The following is a 21,352-nucleotide window of genomic DNA, read 5'->3' as shown; positions in this document are numbered from 1 at the left end:
ATACAGCGGACACGATACATGGGCGATGCTCGAGAAGGACCTGCAATCACTCGGAGTTTTCGAGCGACGCGTGCTAAGGACGATCTTCGGCGACGTGCAGGAGAACGGTGTGTGGCGGAGAAGGATGAACCACGAGCTCGCTGCACTTTACGGCGAACACAGTATCCAGAAAGTGGCCAAAGCTGGAAGGATACGGTGGGCAGGGCATGTTGCAAGAATGCCGGACAACAACCCTGCAAAGTTGGTGTTTGCTAACCATCCGGTTGGTACAAGAAGGCGTGGAGCGCAGAGAGCACGATGGGCGGACCAGGTGGAGCGTGAACTGGCGAGTGTTGGGCGTGACCGACGTTGGAGAGCTGCAGCTGCAAATCGAGTATTATGGCGGCAAATTGTTGATTCAGTATTATCATGAATTTGATGTGAACTAAATAAATGAAATGAATGAGTCTATACAGCTGATGGAGCCTCAGTGCTCAACTATAATGCTTTTGGTACATTCATGGGATAATCCAGGCTTTCGAAACTATTTTGGAATTAGGACCTTCAAGGTCTACAGTCTCTAATCTCGGTCTGTTCACTCTATAGGCATAATTATTTCACGATTGTGTCTGTTGTACCTCATAATATTGCGAGTATCTCTATGTGTTGCTATTTGGGTGTCCACTGGTATTCAAATGGATCCAATCTATTTTGAAGTATGGGTCGCATATGGGTCCGTAAATCTTATGATATATTTATTGTAGCGAATCCTCGTGGAACATAATTTGCGCTACTCTTAGAACCTCGGAGTGCAATTCTGATAACTAAGCAACATTGTTATTGTTATTGGCTCTTTATTATGGGGATTTTCAGCCCGAGGCTGGTTCATCCCCGAACTAAGCAACATTCACTTGGTGATCTAGGTCATTCAAATTATTCTGGAATAAAGACGTTCAAGCTCCACAAGCTCTACTGAATCTCTTTACTTTATCGGTGTAGCTCCTCCAAAAAATCCTTCAAAATTCTTCCAAGACTTTCGCCAAGAATTCCTCAAATAATCTTCCCAGGTATTCATCCAAGAACTCCTGAAAGAATTCTTCCATGAATTTTTCAAGAAATTCCTAGAAAATTCTTTCAAGAGTTCCTCCAAGTATTCTACCAGAAATACCTACAAGAATCCCTCCAGAAATTTCTCCAAAAATTCCTTCAAGAACTCCAGCAGGAATTTATTCAAGAATTTCTGCAGATATCACTCTGAAAATTCTGCCAAGAATTCCTCAAAGAATCCCTCTAGGTATTCCTCCAACAATATCTCCAGGAATTCCTCATAGACTTCTGCTTAGAAATTTTCCAAACAATTTTCCAACAGAGTTGCTCCAGGAATTCCTTCAAGAGCTCCTCTATGGTTTTTTTTCAAGAAGCTCTCAAGGAATTTCTCTAGAAAATCCTCAAAGAATTTCTCCCGAAACCTTCGGGAAATCGTCCAAAAATTCTTCCAAAAATTACTCCAGCGGTTTATCCGAGATTATTTTCAGGCATTTCTCTAGAAATTCCTCCAGGAATTCGTAAATAAATTTTTCAAGTAATTCCAACAGAAATTACTTCAGAAAATCCTCCAGGAATTGTTCGTAAAATTCTTCCAGGGATTTTTTTGGAAAGTTTTTCTAAAATTTCTCCACAAATTCTTCCATGAACACCCATAGGCTCCTTCAGGAAACCTTAAGTAATTCATCAAAAAAAAAAAACTCCTGACATAGCTCTAAGAATTCGCCCGAGAATTCCTTCAAGGATTTCCTCAGAAATACCTCCGAAAACTGTTGAGGAATTACGCCAAAAATTCCTCCCGAAATTCCTCAAGAAACTCCTTCGGGAATTACTCCAGGAGTTCCACTAGGAACTCTTTCAGGTATTCCTTAATAAATTCTTCTTAGAACTCCACCAGGAAGTCCTCCAAGAATTCCCCAAGTAATATCTCCAAGAATTCATCCAGGAATTCCTACAAGACATTTGCCTAGAATTATTTCAAGAATTCCTCCAGGAATTCCTCTAAAAAATCCTACAGGGCCTTCCCTGAGATTTTCACCAGGGGTCCCTTTAAGACTACTACCAAGAATCCCTTCAGGTATTTCGCCAGGAATATATCCAATGATTTTTTCAACCCCAGGAGTTCCTCCGAGAATTCTTTCAGGTAATTCTCCAGGAACTGCTCCGAGACTTCTTCCCAGAATTCCTCCGAGAATCCCATCAGGAACTTCTCTAAGAATTTCTCCAAAAAATCCTCCAGCAAATTTCTCCAGGTAATCCTCCAAAACTTCTGGTAAGAATTTCTCCAAGAATCCGTCCAGGAATACCTCCAGGATATATTCCAAAAATTCGTCCAGCAAGTACTCCAATAATTCCTTCAGGAATTCCTCCAGGAATTACTCTACGAATTCCTCCCGGAATTACAACAAGAATTAATCCGGGAATACTCCAGGAATACCTACAAGAAATATTCCGGGAATTCCTGCAGAAAACACTCCAGGATTTCCTCCAAGATTTATTCCAGGAAATAAAAATAACAAAAAAAAATAACTTCGAGAATTCCTCCAGAAGTTCCTTCAGGACTTCTTCAAGAAAATCCTTCACAAATTCCTCTAAGAATGCCCCCAGGATGTTTTTTTTAAATTCCTTCACACAAGATGAATTCTTCCAGAAAGTACTCCAGGAATTCCTGCAGGATTTAAACTGAAATTTCTTTAAGAAATTCTTTTACAAATTCCTGGTAGTATTCTTGTAGAAATTCTTGGATAATAGCTCGATCTTGAATGATAGCTCGATCAAAACAATAGCAAACAAGATTTGTCGACCTTTTTTATACAAAAAAAATGCCTAATCCAGCATCGAACCTACGACCTTAGGATTCATATGAGGCGATGCTTACCACTCAACTGTGGCTCACTGTTGTGAATATCATGACAACAAGAGCATGGTGTTGAACGGAAGGTGTTGCTTACCATCTACGGTGGAGTGCAGATGGAAGACGGGACTTGGAGAAGGCGAATGAACCACGAGCTGCATCAGCTGCTGAGAGAACCAACCATCGTCCATACCACGAAAATCGGGAGGCTACGGTGGGCGGGTCACGTCATCAGGATGTCGGATAGCAACCCGACTAAAATGGTTCTCGAGAGTCATCCGACCGGTACAAGAAAACGTGGAGCGCAGCGAGCTAGGTGGGTCGACCAAGTGGAGGACGATCTGCGGACCCTACGCAGAGTGCGGAACTGGAGACAAACAGCCATGGACCGAGTGGAATGGAGACGGCTACTATGTACAGCAGAGGCCACCTCGGCCTTAGCCTGATCGGTAAGGTAAGTAAGAGCATGAGGTTCTTCGTTTCCACAGCTCAGAAAGGGTCACATGGCATTTCACTAACATTGAGCCATCCTATAGAGTATCTGGTCCATTTCGTGCAGAAGAGCTAAATTGTTCTTATATAGAAATTTTTGACAAGAACAAAAATTGATATAATATCACTTTGAGTTATTGGTGTCATATCACATCGAGCTATGACAACATTTTTTTTTCGATTTGAGATTTGATTTAGATATTCTCGTCTGCTCGGGAAGGCGATCCCTTTATTTTAGTACCTCCATGCACAATAACACAGTTAGAACAACTGAAAGACAAAAGGCAACAGCTGTCACAGGTCCTAATCAATTGTTCTCAACAAACGATGCAGTCAGCGACAAATCACATCGCATTAGCAACACCACATGATGGCGCGCCTAATGATATGGCAGGTGTCAAAAGTCGATGGTCATTTCAGTTTAGAACCGATCAACACTTATCTTGAACACGAGCAATCTCATTTGCACTGATAGGTTTATTGTTCCAGGAATCAGCTAACACGTTCGGCTAAGATGTCATATTGAAGAGTTGTTGAAAAACCCCCAGCCTAGATCAACCACAAAGTCACCTAGGGGTTGACCTTGAATTGATTAGCCTCGATTTTGATCTCATTGGGTGAGATCCGTGTTACGACGATGCGACGGGACGATCGACGTGTCGGTGATTTACAAATTGATTTGGGGGATTCCTCTAGTGTGCTAATGCTAGACAGTAATAGGATGTTCTCAATAGTTCAGATGATTTTAATAACACGATAGATCTCCTGGAAACAGCCACAGCTGATTATCGCACAGCACGGACGTAGAATGTAGAAAAAAAAAAGTCTAACGCCTAGAAACACTCTACGCCTAATGAAACAATTGTGAGAAACGTTTTGCAGAGCAACACTTATTCTATATTCGTAATACTCAGTCATAGCTGGAAGCAAAATCGTTCACTATCATTGCATAATTTAATAACGTTGCTGATGGCTATGGGAAAATAAGGAATTCACGCATTTCAGTTGCCCATGGCGGGCAATCTTGTTCATTACAATCGAACCTGTTAAGATTCAATGGAAAATCAAACAGATCTGAAAAAATGTGTTGTTTGTGCATTAGGGGGGCCCACACTTATATGAAAAACAAAAATTTCGAAAAATGTCAAGTCTCACCTCCTAAATCAGTTGTTTTGGACTCTCAGAAGCTACGTTCAAAGTTTGAGCAAAATCGGTTGAGCCTAAGGGGGCGCTCAAATCGCTTGAAGTTTGAATGGGAAAACTTGGCCAAATGTATGCAGAAATTTTAAGTTTTCGAATTTTGCCGCTAGGTGGCGCTGTAAGCGTTCAATAATCAAACCCTTTGCGGTCTTCGACTAAGTTGTTTGGCATATAGTCACCCACAATAATACCAAAGGGTTTATTTATTGAACGCTTACAGCGCCACCTAGCGGAAAAAATCGAAAACTTAAAATTTCTGCATACATTTGGCCAAGTTTTCCCATACAAACTTCATGCATTTTGAGCGCCCCCTTAGGCTCAACCGATTTTGCTCAAATTTTGAACGTAGCTTCTGGGAGTCCGAAACAACTGATTGAGGAGGTAAGACTTGGCATTTTTTCAAAATTTTTGTTTTTCATATAAGTGTGGGCCACCTTATTGTGCAGTCAATAAACACTCTTCTAGAGTCGGTAGTCGAAAAAAAATCAAAAGAAGAATACAAATTTAAGTAGTCCTCTGTAAGAATATCTATATGTACTTCCGATGCGGTAAATGCGCAACTATTCATAGCTCGATTTCCGCAATTTGTACCACTTATGTTTTGTGAATGTTTCCACTGTAGTATCAAGTAAAGATTGCTTAGCTGCAGTTAACACTTTGAATGCAGTTCAAATGATACGATGTATCATTGAAAATGAAAGAAGTTTTGAAAAATGACATCTTAAATTTGGACACAGAGTATATTTGTGCCTCATGACTTTACCAACAGCAACAATAAGTAATTGGCAAAGAAAACTTTCAGCTTACAGCTGTGGAAGTGTTCAAAGAACACCGGACTATGAATCAGGTTCTGGTCTGATATGAAACCTTGAGACGCAAACCTAAGAAGAAGAAAAACAAAAAGAACATGGACGCCATTAATTCTCGTTTGCAAGTAGAAGCTGTTAGTTCTTTTGTTATAGCCACAATGACAAAAAAGGTCTAAGAACACATAATTAATAGAACAACCATACGCGTTCATTAGCATCATGCTCTTCCATTAGAGGGACAGTCCTTGACCCAAGTGTACACGGCACACTACACTAAATCTAACCATTCATCAGAGTCGGGGCTGTAGTTATTTTAGTGAACTCACCTAGACCCGAACAGTTTTATGCGAAAGGGCGGTTTGGTTTATGCGGCACTAATTAGCATAGGTACGCACGATGCAGCTAGCTTTCGTGTGTCTTATGTACAGGCCAAACAATAAAATAATGAGGGTCTGTTAATGCATTAGGGTCACTGGACTTAAAGTATGATGTACCCGTCTAATGATGATGATGATGATAACTGCGGATAAGATCATTTGATATGAATTAAAACTGATTGCAGTTTATTGGCGCCTTCATTGGTGGGCTAAATTTAAAAAAAGACAATACGCCGTCTTCAACCAGAGGTTATACAGACTAAACAACCACTAACATTAGTCAACGGACAACCACACATAACACCCACACCCTTAAATGAAACAACACATCGCACGAGTAACTTTCACGCAGCGAGCAAAAAGACAAAGGAATTTTCACTCATATTTGTGTACGACTGGATCAACACAAAAAATGTGCTGATCCGGTGTTACACAAATCTGCGTGAAAGTTACATCGAGTTTTGCGTGCAGTGGCCCTATGGAGAATTTTCCGTTTGAAGAAAAGTTTTTCCCGACTGGAGTGGGAATCGAACCCACACTCCGAGGCTTGTGAAACGTCTAGATAACTGACGCCCCTAGCCGTAACTAAGTCAATTTTTAACCTTTTGATTTTACGCACACATATACTACTGACAGTGTCTACCTGTATACAAATTTTCATGTGAATCGATTAAACATTGACAGATGACCAAAAAATAATCGGGAATTATTGAAATCTCAGTAGAACCGTGATCATGCACCGATCGAAACGGAAAGAGAGTTTATTGAGCTCGTAGAAATCCGGATTTTCTAAACCGATAGCAAGATAAACTCAGAATATAAATGCCGTGCTGGAACCCACACAGATAAAAATAATAAGATTTACACGTCATGTAAACTTCAGTTCAGTCATGGAAACTTAATGTTATGATGGTTTACATGATATATCATGTAAATTTGTGTTATATGTCATGTAAACACGCAGAGTCATGCTGAATTACATGACATATACTGGAAATTTACATGATATTTCATGACTTTTACATGATATGGCATGTAAATTTCTGTGATATCCCACGCTCCAATCATGTGCATAATATGTCACAGAATTTTACACTCTTTTTTTTATCTGTGTATGACATTCACATGTTAGAGAATGCAAATTTTACCTCGCTTTCCCTTTATTTTCGAATATTCTACATATACCGCTGAAAATTTAAAAAAAAATCTGAAGCACAGGGATGACAGATTTTTTTTTGAAAAATCTGAGTCACTCTTTTGGAAAATCTGTATCCCATACAAAAATAAAATGATCCCTCTAGCTCAAAAATCTGTATTTCATGTAAAACGAAATCTGTATGAAAGCTCAAAAATCTGTATAATACAAATAAAAATATATGTATGGCATCCCTGCTGAAGCATCAAATTGTTTTTGAAAACTAAGAATTTTTCTAAACGTAAATTTATGTGCCATCATTACCAAGACATTTTTTTTCATACAGTGATTATTGATTTGTTTATCTTATATACCTAAGACTTTTGAAATATGCCAGTCAATGCCATTCAATTACCCTAAAGCCTAAATACTCTAAATTACGATTTATCAAAATTTGTCTCTTGAGGGGGTGGTCGTGTCATCCCAAATCCCAACCTGGTACAAGTAAACACCCTAAATTTTTGAAAATGTACACCACGTGCGTGGAGGTAATAACAATTTTACGTGGTAATTAAAAAAATAGATTTTGACTTTAAAATAAAGCTCCTAACTAACCGTGACTAAGGGATCGTCGATAAATGGCGTAGCTTTTTTGACGGTTTTCGACACCACTCTCCCTCCTCGTAGACTATTTTCCCATACCTAATACATGGCTCGTAGCATATTCGAAGACTCTCCCCTCCCCCTAAGACGCTATGTCATTTATGGACGACCCCCAACGAGGACGAAAGGGCTGCACTGGTTCCTAAGCATCTGATTTTGTTTTCAAAAAGATTTCTTAAAGTGGGTGTTTCCAAGAGTACATTTGTCCGCATGGTTTCCATGTTTATGAAAGTGTTTATCAAATTTCGTTTAGCTAAAAAAAACCTACTGATACCAAGACAAGCTTCCTGGGATTCTTCTAAAAGTTTCTCCAGCGATCCCTCCAGGAACTCCTTAAAAGATTTCAGCCAGGGATTCCTCGAGAAGTTCCGCAGGGTATTCCTCCAGGAACTCTTTTTAGTCTACCTCCGGGGATTCCAGCTGAGATTCCTCAAACAATACTTTCTGCGGTTCTTCTAACAATTCCTCATAGGATTCCTCCAGCAATTCTAACTGGTGTGCCTCCATCTAGGGATTCCTCCTGGCTTTCTTGCAATCAAGCAATCTTCCTGAGATTCCTTCAAAAATTTCTCTTGCGACTCCTCCATGATTTTCTCCAGAATACGTCCACTGGTTCCACCAGGATTTTCTCTAGGCATTCCTGTTGCATTGGTATGAACTTCTTTTACGATTCCTCCAGGCATTCCTGATGGGATTTCACCAGAGATTTGCTATCTCCAGAAATTCTTTTGAGGTTTCCTCTAGAGATTCTATTGGGAAGACTTCAGCTGGAGTTTCTAAGGGAAGGCCAAGGGGAGTTGTAGGAGGAAATTCATGAGGAATTTCTAGAGTAATATATGGATAAAATCATTGGAGGAATTCCTGCATGAGTCTTAAGAAAAATCCCTGGAAGAATCACCAATGGCATTCCTGAAAGTATCCTATGAAGACTGCCCGGAAGAATCCCAGCAAGAATGCCAGGAGACATCCCTAGAGGGACTTCTGCAGGTATAATAGTAAGAATTTCTGGAGGAGGCCAAAATGCATCTAAATGCCTCTAATGCCTCCTCCTTAAGCATTCCTGAACGAATCGCTTGTGGAATCCCAACATGAGCTCCTGGATGAAAGTCAAGAGGAGTTCCTGGAGGAATCTCATGAACAATAATTTTCGGAAAAAATCCCTGGATAAAATTTGTGGAAGAATTCCTGGAGGAAGCACCGAAGAAACTTCTGGAAGAATCCTAGAAAGATTGTTTTGAATCATTCCAGCAAAAGTTTTCGATTGAATCCCAGGAAAAAATCGTAATAGAATGCCTAGAAGAATTTCGGAAAGCATTATAGTAAGAATTTCTGGAAGAGTCCTAGAAGGAATTAATGGAAGAACCACAACATCCATCCAGTTGGAATTCCTGAAGGAAGGCTGAGAAGAGCTCTAAGAGGAGTCCCATGAGAAATATAAGAGAAAAAGTTTGTTGAAATCTCTTGGATGTACTTTTGGAAGAATATAAGGTAAATCTCTGGAGGATTTTTTAGTAGGATTTTGGGATGTCATTGCAGAAATTTCAGCAGGAATCAAAGGAATTGCTGAAGGAAACTATACAGGAATTATAAGAGAAACCCCATTAGGAAGACCTGGACGAATCCAAAGAAAAATTTTTTGAAGAAATATTCCGAGGAATACATCTGGAAGTCCCTGGAAGTCCCGATATATTCTGAAAGAATCGACAAAGAAGGACCTGAAGGAAGCGCATCAGGAAATTCTGACAGAATCTCAGGAAGATTCCCCGGAAGAATTTTGGCAAGAATTAGAGGATAAATTCCTAAAGGAATCACTAAAATAATTCCTGAAGGTATCATAGTTATAATATCTGGAGAAGCAATTGCTGGAAGAACTGCAGGAGTAGTTGTTGAGAAATCCTTGGAGGAGGCCAAGAATTCCATGAAGAATTTGTGGAGGAATATTTGAATAAAATCTTCGGAGGATTTCTTAGCTGAATCCTTTGAGTCCCTGGAAGAACAACCGAAAGAATTTCTGCAGGATTCCAGGAAGAATGCCTGGAAGGATTCCAGAAAAAAGCCAGCAGCAAGTTCTAGAGGAATCCCAAGAAGATATTTTTGAGTATCACAGTTTGAATTTCTGGAGGAGTCCAAGATGGAATATCTATTTTAAGGCCACGAGGAGCTCCTGGAGGAATCCCATGAGGAATTATTGGTGGAATCCCTGGATAAAATCTCTGCAGGACTTCCTAGAGAACTTCTGGAAGAATTCATAGAAGATTGTCTTGAATGGTCCCACCAAGAGTTGTTGAAGGAATTTCTGGAGGAATTCCTAGAAATCTGGGAGGTTTCACATATGGAATTTTTTGAGAAATCCTAGTAAACACATCTGGAAAAATCTCTACAGGAAATATTAGAGAAACCCCATCAAGCATGCTCGGGGAATCCCAAGAGAAATTCCTTGCATAAATATCTAGAGGAATCTTTCAATTCTCCTAGGAAGAATCGGTAGAGGTATTCTGGAGAGGAACTCCATGGAGGAATCCCTGATGGAATCACAGGAAGCATTTCTGGAGGAGTCTTAGGAAGATTTCCCGAAAGTATAGGAATAAATGAGTATGCCAGCCGAAATCCCTAGATGTGTTCCAGGAAGTACCGCAGTTAGAATTTCTGGACGAGTCCTAATAGGAATTGCTTGAGAAATCCGATCGGAATTCATGGAGGAAGGCCAATGTGAGCTCCTGAAGAAATCCCTAGAGAAATTTCTGGAAGAACACCTTGATGAAATCTAAGGAAAAGTCCTGGATAAATCCTTGAAGAAATCCCTGGAAGACTGCCCGGAAGCATACCAACAACAATGCTTGAAAGAATCTCTAGAGGAATCCCTAGTAGAACTCCAGGCGGTATCAAAGTTAAAATTTCTGGAGGAGTTCTGGAAAAAAAAACTGCTGACGGAATCCCATGAGAAATTTCTTAAGGAATCTCTGGATAAAATCTCTGAAATAATTTTTCTGTAAGAATCACCGGAGGAACTTCTGGATGGACCCCTGGAAGATGGTCTTGAACAATCTCACCAGGAGTTCCAGAAGGAATCCCCATATAAATTTCTAGATGAATCCCTAGAAGGATTCTTGGAGGTGATTGCTGGAAGAATCTCTGTGGGAATTTCTAGTGAAATCCCATCAGAACTGCCTGGAGAAATCCTTGGAGAAGTTCATTGAAGAAATATCTCGTCGAATCCATAAAGAAACACTCAGAGAAATCCTTGGCAGAATCAATAGAGGTATTTCTAGATGAATCCTTGAAGAGTCCTTGAGTGTGCATATTGAGCTGCACATTTTTATATTTCCTTTCAATGGGGCATGTTCGGTGAAGTACTAGATTTGTAGTAATGAGCTGAATTTTTGTATGGTGAGAAGGTCCATTCTCCGTTTCTGCAAGGAAATGGTGCAAAAAGCGTGGGTATTATGATTCCTTGTCTAATTTGATGCTGTTTGAGTAAAACTTTGGATAACTATGTTGTTTATATTGCAAGAAATGGAGAAAACAACAACACTGTTGCCCAAAGTTTTGCTCAAACCGCATCAAATTAGGCAAGGAATCAAATACCCACGCTTTTTGCACCATTTTATTGCAGAAACGGAGAATTGACCTTCTCACCATACTAAAATTCAGCTCATTACTACAAATCTAGTACTTCACCGATCTGTCCTATTATAATCATATTTTGAAAAATTGTCGAGTTCTGTGACAATATATTCCATGGTCTGAATTAACATTTATACAAAGGTGTTTTTCATTTCTGCATTGTCAATCACCAAATACCAAACATTATCGAACTCTTGATAGTATTCGTTTGTCCAACAAGGTGCCTGAAAATGCCTTCAATAAAGAATTAGAAAAATCTATAAATCCTTTTCCAAAGCATCAAGTCAGATCAAGTTTTTTTAAGTTTTTCTGCGGAACATAAAAAATACCACGTAGGTTATCAGTGTTTTTGAATGCATGTAATTTCAACTAATTTACTTTTACTATTTACATTTACATGCAAAACAAATGCAACAAGTACTGATTAAGACAATAAGACATTCGTTAACTTAACGTTTGTTGCTATTGGCATAAGTGAAATTTAAAACAACAATGGTTGCATTGAGAAGGCTCGTAATGATGGTTTTTGATCAAATTATCCAGTGAAAATTACTTTGGCCAGTCAAAAATTACCTTTTCTTATCAAATATGGTTGGAAATAGAATCAATTTTGATTGGAAATAAACTCTTTATTATTGATATTGTTTTGTCCTAATTACGAGATTTTTAAACCGTGGTTAGTTTATCTCGGGACCCGTGCTTTACTTCCCTTCCAAAGGAAGAACTCACATTCTGTGAGTTTATTGAGATTCAGGTCCTCGGCGTAATAGTCAAGTGTCCTGACCATCGTACCAGGTCTGCTCTTTAGAGTGTGAGATTTTTTTTCCAGTATTCTACATTTTAGCAATTTAAGTTTTTAATCCTCTAGCTTATAGAGCCCTATTGTATTACTTTTGCAAGTCACGTAAACAAAGTAGATATTTTTTGGTTCGTTAGAATGTTATCTATAAGTGCTAGAAGAAACCTTCTTGGATATTGCGCTCAAATTGAAATGGCAATCAATCGTTAGTGTACATATTTATAATTTCTGAAACAGTCTATATCACAAGCTTGCATGAATTTAAATGTTATATTTAAATTTCAACATTTAAATGTGATATATGAACATTAAACATTAAAATAAACTGGTTTTATTCAATTAGAATGGACACAGAAAAATATTCATAAATATTAACACGTCTAGGCTAATCTAGGTGATCCATTACTATCCCTGATTTAACACATTAAGAGGACATTATTGGACCCCATCAGCCTTATCGTAAACACCGGGGTGTACATTAGCGTAGGTCATTGAGGTCGTTTTTTCAGATCAAGGTTTTTTTGACTCCATTTCGGCCTGAACGACTGTACAAAATATGAGCGCGATCAGTCATACCTACACTGTGCGCATTGCGATTAAAATTTGTATGGGATTTTATATGGGAAAACTCACTTTTTCGCATTTTCCTTATAAAAGAATAAAATAATTCTGGAAGTATTTAACCGATTGTGTAAAAGTATAGCTTCAGATGTCCTGAAAAACTTTGCCGAAGACCGCAAAGCGACCGAGTCTTGTAACAAAAGTTATAACCTACTGATCGCCTGAGTGTGCTTATCTTTTAACATGTAGGAATAACATCAATAATAAAATCTCAATTTTTGGCGTGATTTCCGAAGAGTGTATCTTTTTCTCGGATCGCTATACTTTAACATTAGCGTTTATATGGTATAGGACAATTTTGAGCAACTTTCAAGAAAAATACGAAAAAGTATGATTTCCCATGCAAAATCCCATACAAACTTCAATCGCGATGCGCAAAATGTAGGCTAAACCAATCATGCCCAAATTTTGCACAGTTATTTGGGACCTCAGAGGGCATCTAAAAAACTTTGAACTGATTGAATCTGATCAATTTTGAATTTTCCTATACAACGATGACCCACCCTAGTGTACATACAATAATTTAGAACAGATTCCGAATTATATTTTTGGTTAGAAATATTGTTCGTTTTTGCACGATTTTTGGGTGCAATATGCAGGAAAGATGTAGAACATGTTACGCAATCACTGCTGGTAAAGACAATCCAGTTAGAATGTATTTTCCAACGATTACAGTAAATTTCTGCAACTGAAGGATACTCTATTGGTTGAAATACCCTACTTTTAAAAGAATATAACTACTGAATTGAATTTTAAATCAATTTTCAGAATAATAATCTTACCTTTAGAGGTTAGATACCTTGCGGGGATCAAAAATTCGAGCTGGACAACACACTTCCCAAATTTCATAACGATTGGCACACTAGTTCTATATCTAGAGATTTGAAATACGAACAATAAAAAAAAGGCAAAAGGTTATTGCAACCATAGCTAACTGCAAATGCTCCATAGAAAATCAAAAAGCGTTTCATAAAGAATGAACATATGTTCCATGAAAATGTGCATTATTACCCATAAATAATTGAAAACGTTCCATACTTCATAAAAAATGTACCGGTAAAACATAGAATTTTCTCATTAAAAGTGAAATTTAGCATCAAATAATAATACTAAAATGCACCATAATTAAATACAAATGCTCCATAGAAAAATGTAAATGCTCCATAAAAAATTAAAATTGTACCCATAGAAAATTGAATATTGCTTTATAGAAAAATTAAATTGCACCATAAAAATTAGACAAATACTCCATAAGTATTATAAAACTGCACCACATAAAATACATTTTGCTCCATAAAAAACTGAAAATTCTCCTTAAATTTAAACATATGCACCAGTAATGCAGTGCAATGTAAAGCAATTCAGCCATGTCGAATTAAATTATGAGAATATGCTATCTGTGGAGGATTTTCAATTTTTCATGGAGCAATTCATATTTTCTATGGTGCAGTTTGATAATAGTTATGGAGAATTCATCTATTTTCTATGGTGCGATTTCAATTTTTTATGGTGCAATTTAATTTTTCTATGGAGCAATATTCAATTTTCTATGGGTACAATTTGATTTTTGTTATGGAGCATTTGCATTTTTCTATGGAGCATTTGTATTTTGTTATGAAGCATTTCAGTATTATTATTTGGTGCAAAATTTCACTTTTAATGAGAAAATTTTATGTTTTATCGGTAAATTTTTTATAAAGTATGGAAAGTTTTCAATTATTTATGGGTAATACAGGTATTCTTCGATATAACGTACCCTCGATATAGCGTACCCTCGATATAGCGAATTCGATATAACGTACATTTTGCTTCGATATAACGTACAACATCGAAAAATTTTATTTTTCCCACGAATAACCCTTAGATAAACTACGAAATCACTCAAATCAATGTTTTGTTGCAGAATTAGCCTTGTTACCCAGAATTAGCGCAATTTGGGGAAAAATTTTGTGTACGTTATATCGAAGCAAAATGTACGTTATATCGAAGCACAAAAAACAAAATTACTTTTCGTCAAAACTCAAGTTTTTCATTATTGGTTTTGTAAAATTTGACCGAAATCATTATTTGGGATTAATTTCACGTCAAATACATCAATACTAGCATAAAAAATATTAAATTTTTCTCTGCTTCGATATAACGTACACTTCGATATAACGTACAAAGAGAAAACTTTTTTGTACGTTATATCGAAGAGTACCTGTATTGCACATTTTCATGGAACATATGTTCATTCTTTGTTGAGCACTTTTTGATTTTCTATGGAGCGTTTGTATTTGTTTATGGGTGTAATAAATAGGCTGCCATAAAAAAAGTTTGTAAATTGTTCAACTATTTTTTAAGATATCATGATCACCACAACAAAACTTAAAAATCGCGTTTAAAGTTTGCACTTTGCCTTGTCTTGTCCTTATGCAGAGTGTGCGGTTCAATGGGCTGTATCTTTGGTTCAAGTGATCCAATCTTTATGAAATTCGAAATGGGTATTGTCTTGCTAGTATACTTTCAGATTATGTAACCCTAAACATGAGTAGATTTTGGAAAAAAAAAATCAGTTCTGAAATCGCTATCTATAAACAACGTAGAAGAAAAGGGTGACTCGTTGGAATCAGTGCATTACCAAAACAATTTGGGTTTTCATACACAATCAAATTACTCAAGGGAGTTGAAAGTAAGCCTCACATTTTGGAATAAGATTATAAGTTAATCCGTCTTTCATTTTTATTCAAATTTCAAATGAAGTTATTGGAAATCTTTTGGAAAATGATAGAATTATATGTAGTTAGTTATTTAGTTCATTCTAACATACATTAAACCACTTTTAGGCAATATTTCGTAATTTTGCTAAACAAATTTCTCAATAGTATTTGAGTCGACCTTTAACCTCCTAGAGGTCTAAAAAAGATGTTTATTTTATCAAAAATAATTGTTTCAGCAATAAATGAGAATCAAGATTATGCTACAATAATACAATCTGAAGCACTTCGCACATAACATCCCCCTCAATCAACCACGTGAAACGCAACCTTCACAGAAATTCTCGACCTTCACGTGTTGCATTCCTTCCGAAAAACAAGTTTACATCCGCGTACGTAATAAGCCTGTAAAAGGGACTCAAGTTTACACTTACGAGTTTGTGCAGCGATCATCGTCGTCAGCAGCACAATCGCACCAGCAATGGACTTCCACATGATTACTACGAGCTCAGGGGACCTCCTCGTTCGTTCACTTTCAAAAACTGATCGTCCACTGCACCAGCACACACACACTTCAGGTGAACTTCAGGTGCTGACTTCCACAAATCACACGAATCGATCGCTGACCGTTATCACGTACTCCCTGTACTACTGGTTGGTGGCTCCGTCTGGTTGATCCACTCGGGCACCCCGAAAACAACACACAATTGAAAATGATGCACCTTAAATCGTAGAACAAAACACGCGAATCGTCCACCTCCGGAACTTGGCACGACGTGAGTGAATTCTAATTCGATTAACACCCCGGACCGTCACCAGGAAACTAGCGAGCACGTCGGCGACGAAATTTGCGCGCTGGTCAACCGGCAATTCTAACAGCACTTTTGCTTTTTTTTCGTGAAGGCCACACCCTCAGCCAATTGACAATAATTCGTTTGCTTTTACCGACTCGTTAGTCACTTGCACTGCTCACTTTCGTTATCGTTCGCACGTTGATTGGATCTTCCGGTTTTCGGGGGGGTTGATCTCCAGCTTTATTTTTGCGTACTACAACGCGGAACACTTCTGACTGCTGAATCGGAATGGAACGGAGTAGACACAGTTGGTGGGGCCGGACGACGGAAAGAGGGGCGGCGATATCTGTTGGCTACCAGCTCGTATTAACGTCTGGTTGAGGATCGTGGCGCGTTGGCTCTTTTAATGAATTCTCTCGTGAAGCATTGATTGCGGCCGGTGCGTTGTTCGCGCACTGCTCGTTTTCGATTTCAACGATCATCGTCGGGCTGTAGCAAGGCGCGTTTTTTTTTGCGTTGAAGTGAGATTAACCGCGCGCTGCATGGTGTAGAACGCTAGCGACTTCAAGAGTTCTAAACGATGACGATGTGGCGCTACGTTTTCGCAGCGATACGATGTCGCACAACGCGATTTTATGTTGCGTTGGTAATCTTTTTGTGGTAGATGTTGTTTATGGGCTTTTAAGACGGTATATCCTCCACAATAGTATAAGAATGGTGTTCATAACTAGGTAACATATCATGTAAAATAAAGATTCGTACTAAAGGCAAATTTAGAATATCTGACTTTTATATAATTAACATTAAAAAAAGGTACTTCAGAGTAAAAGTATAACAAAATTGAACAAAATCAAACAAAATAGAAATCTATCTGTCAAACCCTTAAGGATTCGGAAAATACTGGACCGTTTGGCATGAAAATTTGCATGCAGGGGTGTTTCCCAGATGGTCTCAGAGGGTTTCAAAGGGTTTCAGAGGCGTTCTTGGGTGTTTCAAGAGGTTTCTATGGCGTTCTAGAAAGGGTTTCAGGGTCCAGAAGATTTCAGAAGAGTCCCAGGTGGCTTCCGTAGAGTTTCAGGGGTATTCTAGGGTATTGCATAAGCTTTCATGGGGTTTCAGAGGTTTTCAGCGGCGTTCCAAGGGGTTTCTAATAGCTTCAGGGGTGTTCCAGAGCGTTTCAGGGACGTTACAAGAGCTTTACAAGGGATATCGGCGGCGTTTCAATGGTTTCAGAGGTGTTTCAGAGGCTTTCGTGAAGTTTCAGGAGTGCTCTGGAAGATTTCAGGGGTTTTCAAGAGATTTTAACGACATTCCAAAGAGTATCAAGGGCGCTCCAGGGGTGCTGAAGGGCGCGCCAGGGGATATAAGGAGCGTTCATGGAGATTTCAAAAGGTGCCAGGAATGTTCCAGGAAGTTTCGGAGTTCTAAGTGGCAATAAGGGCAAGCATCACACAATTAATTACTCCGAAACGAAGCATAGTGTCTTCGACAAAGTTTTTAGTAATTACCAGGAGCGTTAATTGCCAAGAATTTAGTAGTTCGAAACTTATCAGCACAGGTGGCGCCACCAATCTAACTTTTTTGATTTACGTCTTTATCCAACAACTGTAGGCCATGGAATTTTGACGACTTAGAAAGAGTTGTTTATTTTGTCAAAACAAACGAAGAACCAATTCTCTATACTGTTACGTTCAAGAGTTAGACGTTGGCACCACCTTTATTAAAATTATTTCAAAATATCAAATATCTCAAAACACTAAATAATTCCTCTCATAATTTTTGACAGTGCATTTGTTACACCATTTTTTCGATTTTTCAATGTTTTCTTCGATTTTTAATTGTTGATATTCTAAGCTCAAACCTCCATTTAGGTAGGATCCATATAGGTAAAATCTATTTAGGTCCCTCCATTTAGGTAACGTTACCTAAATGGAATTTGATTGTATTCAGATCAGTTGGATTTCTTAAGATTAGGTATAAGGTTGGTTTACGGGAAAGATGTAGTAAGTGATGTTAAGGGGATTAGGGGGGGGGGTATACAATGTTGAGATATGCTCCCTAAACACCCCCCGCCCCCTTCCATGCAGTGTTGAAAAGTGTCAGTATTCAGGTGAAATTGAGATAAGCAATCATCCTTCCATCATCCAATTGATATCAGCTCCAGCATTGATGACGTCAAACCCGACATCAACCTCTCATTCATCTGTTTTTATTTTGGCCACCAAACCCAACGCAGACCCAGCAGTTGTTCGATGTTGGTCCAACGATGGCCCAACATTCGATAAAAATTGACCCGACATTCAATATTTTTTCAATACCCCCGAAAACGCCCCTGAAGCCCCTCCCCTCCTGAAATCCATCCCCTCCTGAAACTTCTTGAAATCTCCGCATGACCTCTTTTAAATCTCCTAGTAACTCTCCCTTCTCAAACTTCTTTGCAACCTTGTACTCCATTTAGGTAAAAAGTCTATTTAGGCAGTCCCGACTCATTACCTAAATAGAGATTTTGTTGTACTAAATTTATGGCAATTATTGCCTCTGATCATTACAAAAAAAGCTTTGTCGAAGACTCCATGAGCCGAAACTTCTTCGTTTCGAAGTAGGTAATTTTATCCCGCTAGATTGCGATCACTGGCCCCTTAGTGTATGGGTGTTCCTCGGAGTTCAGGGCGTTTCAGGAGTGTTTCAGTGAATCTCATGGAGTTTCAATAGCGTCAAGGAGGTTACAAAGAGTGTCAATGCTTTCAAAATAATTCCAGGGGTGTTCCAGGTGTTTTCTATCTAGGAGGTTTCATTGAATTACAGGGGCGATTCAGGCAATTTCAGGAGATTTCCGGGGCGTTACAGAGTGTATTAAGAGGTTTCAGGGGGCTATGGGTGGTTTCAGGGGCGTTCCAGGAATGTTCTAGGGTTTCAGAAAGATGGGGGAGCATTCCAGGAGATTTCAAGGGATTCCACGAGCGTCCCCTCGATCCTACGGAAATTCCTTCGCAACCCTCCTAAAATTCCCTGAAAAGCCTTGATGCACCTCTGAAACATACCTGAAGCCCCCATTGAAACTCCCTGTCACTCCTGGGAAACACTTTAAATCTCCCATAAAACTTAACGAAGAAAATTTGGCATATTTAACTAACAAATTAAAACTTCAACAATTTCAACAAGATTGACTGGTTCTAGACGATCATTGGATAGTTTTGTGCTAGCATGGAATTTTGCACGGAAAACAAATAAAAACGAAGATTTCAGTAATAGGGGGGGCGTGGTTTTGAAACATAATGAACACCTGGTGCGAAATAAACACTCTTGTTTTTATCGAAACCGTTGAATTTAAAGATGAAATTTTGATGCAAAAGTGTGAAGGAACAAGTCATCGTTCAATTTTTCAATGGTACCATTTTACATCCCTTCAACATAGTAATAAAAATCTTTAAGAGGAAATACACCATCATCGTTTAACAAAAACTCAAAAGCAGTTTTCTCGCTGAAATCTCAACCAACGTTAATAAAAATTTATCACTGCACTCTGGCCACCATCTGGATAACAGTGAAATAATTTTCAATGACAATTTTGTAACTTAGAGGAAGAAAACTGATTTTGAAAAATTGATGATTGCTGATGACTGAATGATGGTTATTTGAGCCTTAAGGTTGAAGGATTCGTCATTGATATCATCGTCATCATTAAAATTTCGAAAGCAGTTTTCTCTTCCAAGGCTTAAATGTTTACAATGAAAATGTATTCTCTGTATTCCATGCTCCATCTGGAATACAGTGAATACAGTTTCATAACTTTTGTGTTTTTAACGACAAAACTGCTTTTGGAATCTCAATGCTGACGATGATATCAATGACGAATCCTTCAACCTTTAACATTAAAATTTATTTTTTGTATGGTGGAATTCTAATGGCTTTCATATACATATTTTTTCACATACCATTTCGTTCCATTTGGTCATAGACACCAACTTAGAGGGGGGGGGGGGGCAAGCATAGGTTGCCCCCCCCCCCAATAATTGAGGATTTTTTGTATTTTTCTCATACAAAAAATCAGAAAAAAACAGGCTTTGCCTCCCCAATAATTTGACCAAGTTGGCGCGTCTGCATTCGGTTCATTGAATCCGGAAATATAACAGTTCAAAAATGGCCAGATAATAGGCAGATAATGAGATCTAACCAAGAATTGCTCTTTCTTCATATAGAATAACCAAAGTTAGTCCAAATTTGGATGATGATTGGACAGCTAGGTGATCGTCTATGATTTTCCATAATTCTACGCGGTTCATACTGCCGTATGCTGCCTTGAAGTCGATGAACTGGTAATGCATTGGGACCTGGTGTTTACGACATTTCTGGAGGACCACAAAGAAGACCTAATCCGTTGTCGACCGACCGTCGATCAACCCAGCTTGATAACTTCCCATGAAATTATGTGTTTTAGATGGCAGATGACGAAAGATGATCTAGGATAACACTTTGTAGGCAGTACTCAAAATGGTTATCGCTCTGAAGTTGTCGCATTCCAAATGGTCGCATTTCTTGTGAATGGGGCAGATTACCCTTTCCTTCCACTCCTCGGGTAGCCGTTCGGTTTCCCAGATCCTAACTACCAACCGGTGCAAACAGGTGGCCAACTTTTCTGGGCCCATCTTGATGAGTTCAGATGCGATACCATCCTGTCCAGCTGCTTTGCTGCTTTTGAGCTGCTGAATGGCATCCTTAACTTCCCTCAACGTTTGAGTTGGCTCATATCCGTCCTATATAAGAGACGAACTAGGCAAGGGCTAAAAGTATCTGTAATAAGAATAAAACAATCAATATCCGTCCTCTGCTGCATTGGCGTAGTCGTTCCCTCCGTTGTCATGGCCTCCCGTGCCTACGTTCTCCACGCCATTCAGGTGCTGATCGAAGTGCTGCTTCCACCTTTCGATCACCTCACGTCCGTCCGTCAAGTTTCTGGTAGAACTTTCTTGTTTTATGAGAACGGCACAGCAGTTCCATTGCTCTCGGCTGCATAGTTGATGACTGATTTTAATGCTGTTCTCCAGCAGTCTTCGAGAGGGGCTATATTGAGCTCGGCTACGCTGCCTCGAAATTTTGCGCGTATGCTGAGGCGACATCCGGTTGCTTCACTCGCTCAAGATTGTACCGTGGCGGTCGCCGGTACCGTACATTGTTGATAACCGTTTTGGGCAGAGTTTGAACAACACCAGTTAGCGGTCGTAGTCGATGTTAGCGACACGATAGGCCCTGGCATCGCTAATGTC

The 21,352-nt window shown here is 38.9% G+C and overlaps 2 protein-coding genes across 2 annotated transcripts in view; both read right to left on the bottom strand.

The window, feature by feature from the left end:
• Positions 1-16,472, bottom strand: part of LOC109400205 (uncharacterized) — a 52,501-nt gene extending 36,029 nt beyond the window's left edge. Inside the window, exon 1 of the mRNA XM_019672686.3 lies at positions 15,729-16,472. Within this exon, the coding sequence (XP_019528231.2) occupies positions 15,729-15,789 (61 nt within the window). The 5' untranslated portion in view covers positions 15,790-16,472. The remainder of the gene's footprint in view (positions 1-15,728) is intronic.
• LOC115254164 (soluble guanylate cyclase 88E) overlaps positions 1-21,352 on the bottom strand; it is a 538,233-nt gene that overhangs the window by 99,079 nt on the left and 417,802 nt on the right. The window lies entirely within an intron of this gene.

Source organism: Aedes albopictus, chromosome 3 (genome assembly GCF_035046485.1).
Source record: "Aedes albopictus strain Foshan chromosome 3, AalbF5, whole genome shotgun sequence".
In the NCBI taxonomy this organism is placed as follows: domain Eukaryota; kingdom Metazoa; phylum Arthropoda; class Insecta; order Diptera; family Culicidae; genus Aedes; species Aedes albopictus.
Note: the sequence above shows the minus strand (reverse complement) of the source record. Positions and strands in the feature narration are given on the sequence as shown.